Here is an 11,715-nt window from a genome sequence, read left to right as displayed (position 1 = left end):
AAAACACTAATATTTCCCTAGTAATAAATTTTACTCTTCATCATATCCAGTAGAAGTAGATAGCTGATAAAATGATCAACTTGAAACAGAGAATTATTTGTATCTGTATCAATTATATCTATACCAATTATTGGCCTTCATGATTAATCAAATGTATTTTCGTTAAATATTTAGTCAAGTGCTAGTACTTCATAAATTATTTTAAGCAAATCATATGGCATTAATATTTAAGATTTCATTCATTTAACCCGAATCACTTTAATAATGTCTTATGACTATTTATCCTCTTTTAATCTACTTAAATTCGATCGATTATTACTGATTAATGTGGCAAATAGAGTTACAAATTTAAAGCTTTATCCTTATTTTGTAGTTGCACATGCCATAGGTGTTTGTTTAATATTAAAAGCTGAAATGAGTTTAAACTAATATATACCAATTTATATAAATATTTTATAAGATGATCGTCCCTTTACACGTCGTCATCCACTATCATGTTGGTTTTCAACAATGTTATCAATTTTTGCTGGAAACATATTAGCAAATTTTCTTCTTGGTGAGCCTATTATGATTCCATTTAAACAACAGGATAAGCTCATATTAGCTACCATTGTATGGTAATTATATTTTTTATTATCTAACAATAATTTATTTGACTAGGTATTTGATGTTTTATTCTCCTTTTGATATTGTTTACCATATTTTCAATTTTTTCCCCATAAAATTATTGGTAATGGGTGCTAAAGAAATATATAGATGTAAAAATATCTACGAAGGGGTTTCAATTGCCATGAAATTATACCCACAATCTTATTTAATTATTGTTACGATAGGAACCATTAAAGGTATATTCTTTTAAAAATTATAATTTATCATACTAATAATAAATGGAAAAAATTGAAAATAACTAGTATTTTATATGATTATATCTGAAATTTTATTTTTAAATAATCCTTTCAAATCATTCAAATTTATTATAGGTGTTGGAAGCCTTGTACTTAGAAACTTTGAGAGGTCTCTTCGTGGTATGGGGCCAAGCTCAAATGAACTGATGCAACCAACTGCGTAATTAACCTATTGATAATTTTATATTAAAAATATAATATACCCTAGCTATTATATCCACAAACTATTCTTAAATGATTCTCAGTAATTTTAAAACATAAGCTTTCTTTACTAAATCTATTTAAATATCTTTTTTTTTGCCATTTCAATAATTTACTTCAGCCAATTCTATTCACACCTTTCTTCTCATATCTCTTTATGCTTTCCTCTCTTTTTAAGTATTTAGATTCTAAATAGGGTTTAGGTCAATTCAGAGAAATATCAAATTTTTCAACCTTAAATAGTTCATAATAATGTGCATATGAGTGTTTCAAATGCTACATTTATATTCTCATTTTTCTTGGCCTATAAACAGATTTAAAACTAGGTTTTTTTTCACAAGAAAGCCTACAAAACTTGTTATCCAGATAAGAATAATAAGAGCAGGGTACTAAAAATCCCTTCCTAGTTGTATAATTATTTTTTAATTTAATATAAAATTTAAAAGAATTAACTTGTCTTTTAAAATGGAATATTTAGAAATGAATGGGATAAAATGACAGATGATATTATGGTAGATAAAAGCCAATTATTTTTTTAAATTTAGTTGCAACTATAGGTAACCTCAATTTAAACAAGGGATCTGTTACTTTATTTTATTAAAAAAATGTATAGTTAACTTACAAACGCTCAATTTGTGTGCACTACGATGCATTTTTTAAAAAAAAAACAATGAATACTAGAATGTTGTCTGAAATATATATTTCAGCATGTTTGTATGGTTGGCAAAATTTTTTATTTATGAGAAAAAAAATTAATACGATATAAATTGCAATTTCAAATCAATATTAACTTAATTAGATAATTAGATAGAATTTTTTACCTTACTATAATGTTGCCTCACAAGTAAAGAATTGATGCTTCAGGCCAATCAGGAATTTGTTGAAAAAAAATACATATTAAGAAACTTGTCCATATTTGTTATTTTGTCAAATATAAGGCCGATTTATCTTCATGATATTCGTATATATCTATTTTTTTTTTAAATCTAAGAGTCAATATCTGTATTTTATTTGGACAGTCAATATTTTTTTTTTATCTAAAACGAATACTATTGTGAAATCCCCTAATTTAAACAAAAAAATATGATGGAGATTTTATTATTTATAATTTTAGGGGTCATGCTTCCGATACCTTGTCCCAATTTAAAGTGCCTAAGGGGTTCATTTAATGAAACACCCGCCATTTTATAAAATATTGATTATGAGTTTTGTGGCAAATGTTTGGAGTATCCCAAAATGAAGAAGATTTCAGAATCCACCCCTCTTTCTATTAAAAGTTATTTTTGAGCGTTTGCGTTTTGCCGTACTCTTTTAATTAAAAAAAAGCGTAACGCATCTTATGGACGTAATATCGTTGATTAAAAATTTTGAATAAGTTATAAAAAAAAAGAATTAGTTTTTCTAAATTATATTATCGTCTGCCTATTTATTTCATTAAATTCGAAATATTCCATTTTAAAAGTAAAAGCATAATATTGCAAAATGAAGGATTAAAGAAATATCGAGAAAAAAGCAAATGGTTGCTAATGCCAAACGGTAATTTGACCAATTTGCACGTTATTATTTGAAAAGCGATATTTGCGTTTGCAAAACAGCATTTGAAACGCTCAAATGATGCTCATTATAATGCTGTGATTATATTGAAGTGTTAATTTTTTTTAAATAAACTTTAAAACTGAAAGTAGCATTAACAACATTTTTAAAAAAAATTAAAATTAGTTTAGGATTTATCAGATACCTGCACCTACTTAAATTTTTTTTTAAAAATATCCGGCAGAGCCGAATGTTAAAAATTTTTTTTTAATCGCCATTAGCATCTACAAAGCGAGGACTTGAAATAAAACCCGGGCCGGGCTTAAAAATATTTTTAAAAAATCTATGCCAAGCCGAATTTTATTATTTTTTTAAATCCAGGCCGGGCAGAGTAAATGGTATCTGGAATTTATATAGTATTTTGAACAAATATATTTTTTTAAATAATCGAAATCAAATGGATTTTTTATTAGCCAGCACTGGTCTACAGTGCCTAAACGATTAAGTCTTGAAAAAAATTTGATTTTAATGGATTCTTGCATAATCAAAATCAGATTAATCCAAAATTTTTAGGCACAATTGTCTTAAATTCATAAGGTTAAGCACCATTTTAAGCCAAATAAAATTAGTTTATAAGTTTTTAGATAGGCTGATGACGAGGCTTCTTAATGAAACAATTGTTTAATCCTATAAAATTCAAATTTTATCGCAAAATATCAAAGCACATGTTACATAACTTTTTTCCCCTACTCATTTTATTCTAATTTATTAAGGAGGGGGGGGGAATGAGGTGTAGGGATACTTTTTATCAGAGTTGTTAATCGCTACTTTTAAAAGTAGCGCGCTACCGCTATCGCTATTTGTCAAAAAAAGTAGCTCGCTATAGCTACTATTTTTAAAAAGTAGCTTTAGCTACTTTTAGGCTACTTTTTATAAAAAAAATTTAGAAACAATTTTTTTTTAATTTTTCCATATAATGTAATTGTATAGAAAATAATATATAAAAATCAACATTTATAAATATTAAAATATAGTTAATTTTGATTATATGTAATAAATTTTAAATATTTATGATAATTTGTTGAATTTTAATAATAAAATCATTTCAATATTATCATCCCCAAGTCTAGAGCGACGATCAGAAAGTATCAGTTTTGCCTTTAAATAATCTCTCGACACTAGCACTTGAGAGCAAAGGATTATTTAATCTTATATACATTGTTGTGTCCAACTATCAGTCGTGGTACATATATGAGATATCTCTGATAATTCTACTATTAAAGCATCTTATCACTTTAAACTTATTTGCTATTTTATTCACAAGTGTCTGGCGACATAAAATAGTTGTACCAGGTGATAAAGTTTTAATCATCATAGTAAATGATGGATTGTCAACCAAGGACATTGGCTTACTTGTATCAATTATAAAATTCACAATAACTTTATCAGTTAATTTCTGAGAAATATTGGCATTTGTATTATTAATTAATTTTGTCCGAATGGAATTAGTCTTTTTGGATGTAGATTAACCTATGCTTAAGTTATTTAAATGTTGTTCAATTTCCTTAAAACTATTAGCATGAACAGTCTTTTAAAATAAATATTATTATTTTATGTAAAAATGATAATTTACCTTTAGGTGTTCCTTGAGGTTATAGCTACTGGATTGATCTGAGGAAATATTTTTTTCACATTTTAAACATATAAATTTGAAGCCAGTTTTTGTTTTAATTTATCTTGAAAATTTTTGAAATCTAGGGAATGGGAAAGTATTGTTATGAATATCATTTTTTTCCATGGTATCTTCCATTTCATTAATATCATTGACTGACTCTGAATCACTTTCAACGATTTGGATATCCATATGCGATACCATTTTAAATTATTAACAGGTGATTTAGGTTTATAATACATTGAAAATATAAATTACAAATTGGAAATATATTTCAATTTCAAAATTAAATAATAATTCATAAAAATTATAATTAATTATGGTATTATATTTAAATTTTCGTGCTTATACTTACGTTCATTATCTAGCTACTTTTAAAAATAATATCGCGCTAAAAAAAAATAATTTCAAAAAAAGTAGCCGCTATTAGCTATAGCTACCAAAAAAGATAGCGCGCTACTTTAACAACTCTGCTTCTTATTAGTGATCTGCATCGGGCCTAATTTTTCAAGCCCGGCCTGGCTCGAAATTTTTTTAAAAAAATTTTGCCGGTCCGGCCCGAATCCGATATTTGTTAAAAAGTTTTACTGGCCCGGTCTGAATTTATTAAATATTCAAATTAATTTTTATAATTACTCAAAATAAAAGATATATATTATATGGCGTTTAGTTTTTATAAATAAAATCAAATATTTTTATTTTACAATAAAAAATTCAACATAAAATTGATAAATTTAGATACATTTAAAAAAAATTTCCAATACCTGACTCGATTCGACTCGAATTTTTTAAAAATATTAGGCCGATCCTTATTTTTTTAAAAAAATAGACCCCATCTGGCCCACCTTAAAATTATATTTACGCCCACTGACAAATTATCCAATTGAGGTCCACACGTCTTTTCTTGGCTAAGGGGATATATCCTGCCTCCATTTCTATTTATAGTAATAATTGTTATCACGAAAACATTTCAAGGACTCACAAATACTTACCATATTCATTTGTCTATTTGCCAAGCTCTCTTGAATAATTCGATTGAATGCAATGCAAGTTAAGTAGTTCTTTCTTAATTAGGACTTTCAATTTAACTAAAAGTTGACTTCAAATCTATGTGAATATTGTGAGAAGACTTTTAATATTCTGTGTTAATCGTAACGACTCTCCCCCCCCCCACCCCCATCAAACATTGCTCATCTTTTGTACCAAATATACCTTTAAGTATAGATTTTCAAAGCTTAATGTTATACATACCCATGTTGATATATGGCTCAAATTTATAAATACTGAATAGATTCGGTAGGATTATCTAGACCAACGTTAACATTTTTATTTAGTTATATAATATTTTTTTTGAAACACACATCATTTAAAGTTTATCTGTGTCCTAGAAACAATAGCTCTCAGTTTTGTAGAATCATCCCCTATTTTGTATACTAGCAATTTCTATCTATAATTCAAACGTTTTTTTCTTCTCAATATCTTTTGCCCTTCCATTCACAATTTTCTCCATAACCATGCATTCACAGTTAGCGCAAGTATAAAAAAATGCTTTTTTTTGTATTCTTCCCCGCGAATTTTCTATACTTCGTCGCGAATTCGCGCTAAATGTAAACATAGGGTTTAATCTAAAATATAGGTGAGCGACATTTTTCTAATTACTTTTTACAAAAGAAAGGAAGTAGAAACTTCGTAATTTTTAAACCTGGACCTGGTAATTTTGAAACCCTGACCCGATCCATTTGTAATTTTTAAACCAGAGTGGGCCTGTTTTTTTTGTAGACCCTACCTGCTCCGGATTTATTTTTCTAAGAGTCCCACCCGAGATTTTTCAAAAGAATCGTTAATTTTTTTTTGGGGGGGGGGGTTCCTGGGTCTGCTGGTGTCTATGATTGAACTTGTTCACTGAATAGTTCAAATTATTAAATACTTTTCTTTTTTTTTTGAAAACAAACAAATATCTATATCTAAGTTCAACCAAACTGAGCCTCATGGTTGCTATCGTTTTCACGCTTCACAAACTCAACCTTATACTCACCCAGGTGCCCGCGCCCATGCTTTACCTGTGCGTGGTTACCTTCATGATATACTACCGGATTTCCGTGCTCATCTGGGACATTTCCGATCCGTTCTTACCCCTTGAAAATATTTTTTGCACCCTCTTCATGGGGGGCATTTGGGACGCGCTCCAAAAAGCCTTGAGAAAAACCAGCCACCGACACAAAGACGGAAAAATATTTAATGATAATATCAAGGGTCAATCGACTTTCTCGGCGTTCAGGGAACATTTCACCTCATCCAAAAAGGGTTCAATTTCTGATTCCGAAAATGAGGGAGACATCGAAAGAGAAAACGCGACAGAACATGCAGACGAGGACTACGAAGGCGAAAACGATGGAGCCAATCGTTCGAGGGGCGGGGTGGGAAAATCTTCGTCTTATGCCAAATACAGCAAGGGTAAGAAAGGCGGCAAAACATCTAGGGATGCCACTAACAACGATTTAATTGCTAATGCCGGATTAGGGAAACCAAAAGGGGATAGAAGCAAGAAGAAGGATTAAGTGAACAGGCGCCAACTTTTCCCTACCTTTTTTTTTGTTCCATGTGAAATTCGTAAATCTGTGACCCCATATCACGTGATAATAAATAATTTGCAAAATGTTATATTGTACTTATCAATCATTATTTTCTAAATTCTCCTATCTCGACGGTTTGTTTAGTTTTGTCCTCTTTTTCTTGTTAACCAAAATATATTTGTTTTATTTTAATTTGTTTATGAAATAATTTCTTTTTTTTTCTTCTCAAGTATTCTTTTATATAATTTTGTTTTGTTTTAAAAAAAACATTTATAAATCGAAACTGCCCCACTCTCCATTTTTTCGCTAAATATTTCGCAATTCGAGATTTTGAATCTCGAAATAAAATTAACCAAAGAATTTGTGATTTATGGCTGCAAAAAAAATTATATGAGTTTTTTTTTCACTTCGCCAAATTAAATTTAATAGTGTAAATTTATTATAATAATTTTGATTTCGAAATATCATTTTTTTTTTGGAATAAAATTATAGTATTTCAATTTTGTTTTTTCTATTTCGCTATGTCCACATCAAAAAAAATTAAAATCACAAACTTTCAAAACTTTAAGAAAAATAAAATAAATATACATGCTCAAAACTTAATTCTAGATAAAATAATTTTAAATTTCAAAAATTTGACACGATTAAAATTTGCGAAACTTTCAAAACTTTTCGAATTTTTTAAAATTGATTGAACACAGTATAAGAAAAAGTTGTATATTAAGTGATCTACCAAGGCTAGAGATTCACCCCGTTCGAAACAGTTTAACCATAATGATGTTAATTGTTAAAATAGATTTTTGATTTAAAAATTTTGGCTTCTTTAATTAGAAAATGATATCACTGGATAGATAACCCTGTTTATAAGATTAATTTCAGGTAGGATGATATGAATTGGAAAACCACTTGTAAAATATTAAATTTAGACTTAATGCTTAGATCCCCTTTATTGAAACCACAAAAATATATAAAAATATATTTTTAATTATCACAATTTTCCTCACAAGTTATATAAAGCTTATATTTGAAACAGGACAGGATTTAATCAAATGTAACCTTTATTATTTTTAAATTTACCAATTTTTTAAATTTTTTAAAAAGAGATAAGATTTTAAAATGTTTTTAAAGCTATAAAATTATTAATCCTGATGATTAAGACAGATCTACTAAGCTGGAGGTGCAATCAATGGGAACGTTCCCCTTTAGCTTCATCTCATAAACAGATTTAAAAAATCGATCAGCTATTAAATCGTCCGGGTCGGATCCTAAAATAAAATCTGATCATGACATTCTAATAGAATCCATTTTTTTTTTAAAAATGAAGTTAATCGTTCATTGATAAGAAATCGAATACGTTCCGTGTTCAAAATCCATTCGCGAAAAACTGAATACGTTCAAATATGTGAATAAATTTTTTTAAAAAATATATATAAAAATATTTTAGATGCAATTAAATATTTTTGTATAATGTATTATAATGTATTATTAGACAATTTATATAAGATTTAAAAATATTAACTTTTTGATTAATGTCAAAAAATAATTATTTTTTTGACATTTTCAGCCTATAAGTAAAAACTTTTTATAATTAAGATCCCCTCATTTCATCAGAGCCGAAGTTGGTATATTTCAGTGTTATATCTATGATCTTAATTGTTATCTTCCGAAAATTTATTGAAAATAATTATTATTTTTGGTTTCAAAAAAAAAATTTGATAAGACTATTATCGCCCAAATTTTCCAATAATTCTTCGTCAGAAAATAAAAAAAGATTTCACAATAGAATATCTGAAGCCTTCTAAATTTCTTGGTTTTACTCGTTTATTTTTAATTTGTTCATTCTGTTAAAGGTTTTACCGGTCAATCGAGTTTAAAAGCTAGCTGTATTTTACAAGGTAAATAATATACTGCTTTTCATATAATGTGTGGTAAATGTTAATCTGGAATAGGTATTAATCCAGAATTCTCCCACGGTGATTCGGAATTTTTAGATTTTTACTATCATTTATGAAGAAAAATCTTATAATTTTTGATTACCGAAAACAAATTCCAACAATGGGAAATTTCCGCTATAGTTTCCCCAATTTTTATAATAGGTTTTTTTTGCCTAAATCAACATGATTTTTATAATATTAACAGCCCAATTTTGAAAATGATCTCATGATAAAATAAATACGATTTTTATTAGATTGTATAAAATCATTTTTTCCTCGTGGTTCATATCATAAATTATAATTGTGTTTTGTTTTTGAATTATGTCAATTTCCCTATTTACATTTGCAAAATTTTAGAAGATACTATGATAAATAGCTTGTTAAAAAATAAAGATATTTTACAGGAAATGGCAATTCTTGATATATTTACTGACCGAGATAAGAGACTTACTCTTCTTGGTAACGATGGGTTTTTAAATGATCTAATGCAACTATATAATTTTATTAAAGTCATATTTACGCAAATAGAGATAGTGGAAGGAGATAAAGTCAATTTATCTGATGTCCCTCAAGCGTTTATTCATATCAGGGAGACATTTAACGCTTATAAAACAATATCAAATATATTGTCGCAGAGCGAGATTTTAGAAATAGAGCAGTTTATCAAAAGCCGAAAAATTTTTTGTTGTCGGGACATTCATTATGCTGCTCATATATTTGACCCAAGGTTTTGTGGATTTAATTTAAGAGACAATGAAGTTGCAAAAGGGTTGGATTTATTAACCGATTTTCTGAATATCTAGATTTAGATATTGCAAGAGTAATAGGAAACCTATCCAAATATCGAAGGGAAGAATTTTTTAATATAGCAAGTCTTTGGCAAGGCGCATCATTTACAAATCCAGTGAGTTGGTGGAAAGGTTAAATACTTTTATATTTCTGTAAACAATAACTTAACTCTTTTTCTAATCTTAAAATTGTGTTATTCAATATTTTATTAGGTCTATGTTGCAATCAATACATATCGACCCTAGCCATACGAATTTTATCTATACCACCAACAAGTGCAGCATCCGAAAGAATATGGTCCTCTTTTGGAAATATTCATTCTAAATCTAGAAATAGAATAAAAAATGACAAAGTTCGCAAATTAGTTTATATAAGAGCCAATCTACATTTTATGGGAAAGGAAATTTCAGAAAATGACAAATTGCTGGATTCCAGAATTTCAAGCTCTGATCTGGAATCATTTTCATCTTCAAACGAAGATAATTAACTATTCAAAATTAATTGTTTAAATATTATTTAGTCTATATATAATATTTCAAATAAAACATTTTAAGTAATTGCAAATTAGTTGAAAATAATTTATATTTGTTTAATTATAATGTTTATAATCTATATATTTTTAATAAAACATAAAAAAAAATCAATATTGACCTGTAAAGTATTATAAAAAAGATAGTTTCCCGTTTTTTCCCTATTTTCCCATTATTTCCCGTTTTTTCCCCAAATTTCCCCGAAATATAGTTTCCCGGGAAATTTACATCCCTAGTAATAGTACATCTACCCTAATAGTTTCAGACAATTTGACTATCCTAATTTATACGAAGGACAAAGGTAATATAAATTAAGATTTCTTCAGAAGGTTATGACAAAATTTTCTGAAATTCTATCTCCGGTATAGTTAAATTTTTTTAAATTTAAAAATTGCTCTCACTTAAAATAGTTTAAAATTGAAAGATTCAGAAACACCACGGGAAGATTTACAGTATTAACTTACCTACCACATATATGTAGTGTTGTTAATTAGTCGCGTTCTTCCGACCATAGTCAGTCGATTAACCTGACCAAAAACTCGAGGACCAAATCAGTCGCAAAACAACTAATTTATTCGAATAAAATGACCAATTTAGTCGTCTAAAATCAAATCTAAAATTATTCTTTAAGCTATTCTTTGGAATTACAGTGATATCTGCTGAAATGACCTAGTAATTTTTAGTAATCACTTTGAAAAGATTTTAATTTTAATTTTGTTGAAAATTTTTTAAATTCAATTTTCGATTTATTTTTGTAATACGAATTCCTGAAGTGACCACTTAATGTGCCAGAGACCATTTTTAAAAAAATATTTAAAATTTTTATTATGTTTTTAGGTAGTTTATTTTTTGTATTGTTATTAAGTGACCGCTTTTCGTGATAATTGTTTTTTTTAATTAAAATATAAGATTATATAAAAGTAAATAGATGGCGGTATATATTTTAGCATTAATAAATTTTTATAGATAAGATCTATGAATACATTTTCTTGGTATCCATAAATATTTTAAGACATATGTTATAACTCTTCAAATATGTTCTAATATTGATATTTTTGACAAAATTTGAATCATATTCTAAGATAATAAATGAAAGGCACCTTAATTTGAGATAAATATTTGGATATATATATACTAAATGTAAACAATTAATTAAAAAATAAATACATGGTCTAATCTAAGTCTATGTCTTTCACTATATTAAGTATTTTGATCAATTTTTTTAGATAATAGAAATCAAATAGACTTTTTATATGCTAGCTCTAATCTACAGTCCCTAAACAATTAAATCTTGAATAAATTTAATTTTAATGAATTCTTGTATAATTAAAATCAAATTAATGCAAATTTTTTGGGCACAATTGTCTTAAATTCATAAGGTTAAGCAAATTTATGCATGCTTAAATGTATTTTAAGCTAAAAATTAGTTTATTTTAAAGTTTTTAGATAGGTTAACGATGAGGCATCTAAATGATACGATTGTTTAATCCTATAAAATTCAAATTTTATCGCAAAAGATGAAAACACTTGTCACATAACTTTGGTCTCCCCTACTTATTTTATTTCATTCTAATTTAG

At 27.3% G+C, this 11,715-nt stretch overlaps 1 protein-coding gene across 1 annotated transcript; it reads left to right on the top strand.

Annotated features, from left to right (window-relative positions):
* Window positions 1–303: 303 nt before the first annotated feature.
* On the top strand, window positions 304–7,335 carry LOC135928103 (trimeric intracellular cation channel type 1B.1-like). Its single transcript, XM_065464451.1, has 5 exons — window positions 304–418; window positions 461–617; window positions 661–845; window positions 981–1,065; window positions 6,281–7,335. The coding sequence occupies exons 1-5, from the start codon at window positions 415–417 to the stop codon at window positions 6,867–6,869; spliced, it is 1,020 nt and encodes a 339-aa protein (XP_065320523.1). The 5' UTR covers window positions 304–414; the 3' UTR covers window positions 6,870–7,335.
* Window positions 7,336–11,715: the final 4,380 nt, after the last annotated feature.

Source organism: Gordionus sp. m RMFG-2023, chromosome 4, assembly GCF_954871325.1.
Source record: "Gordionus sp. m RMFG-2023 chromosome 4, tfGorSpeb1-WG-v2, whole genome shotgun sequence".
Classification (NCBI taxonomy): Eukaryota; Metazoa; Nematomorpha; class Gordioida; order Chordodea; family Parachordodidae; genus Gordionus; species Gordionus sp. m RMFG-2023.
Note: the sequence above shows the minus strand (reverse complement) of the source record. Positions and strands in the feature narration are given on the sequence as shown.

Bases quoted from the DNA above. Each gene is read 5' to 3' on its own strand.
- LOC135928103 (XM_065464451.1), top strand. The intron at 846-980 runs GTATATTCTTTT...AATTTATTATAG, and splicing joins TACGATAGGAACCATTAAAG to GTGTTGGAAGCCTTGTACTT. The intron at 1,066-6,280 runs GTAATTAACCTA...TCTATATCTAAG, and splicing joins GAACTGATGCAACCAACTGC to TTCAACCAAACTGAGCCTCA.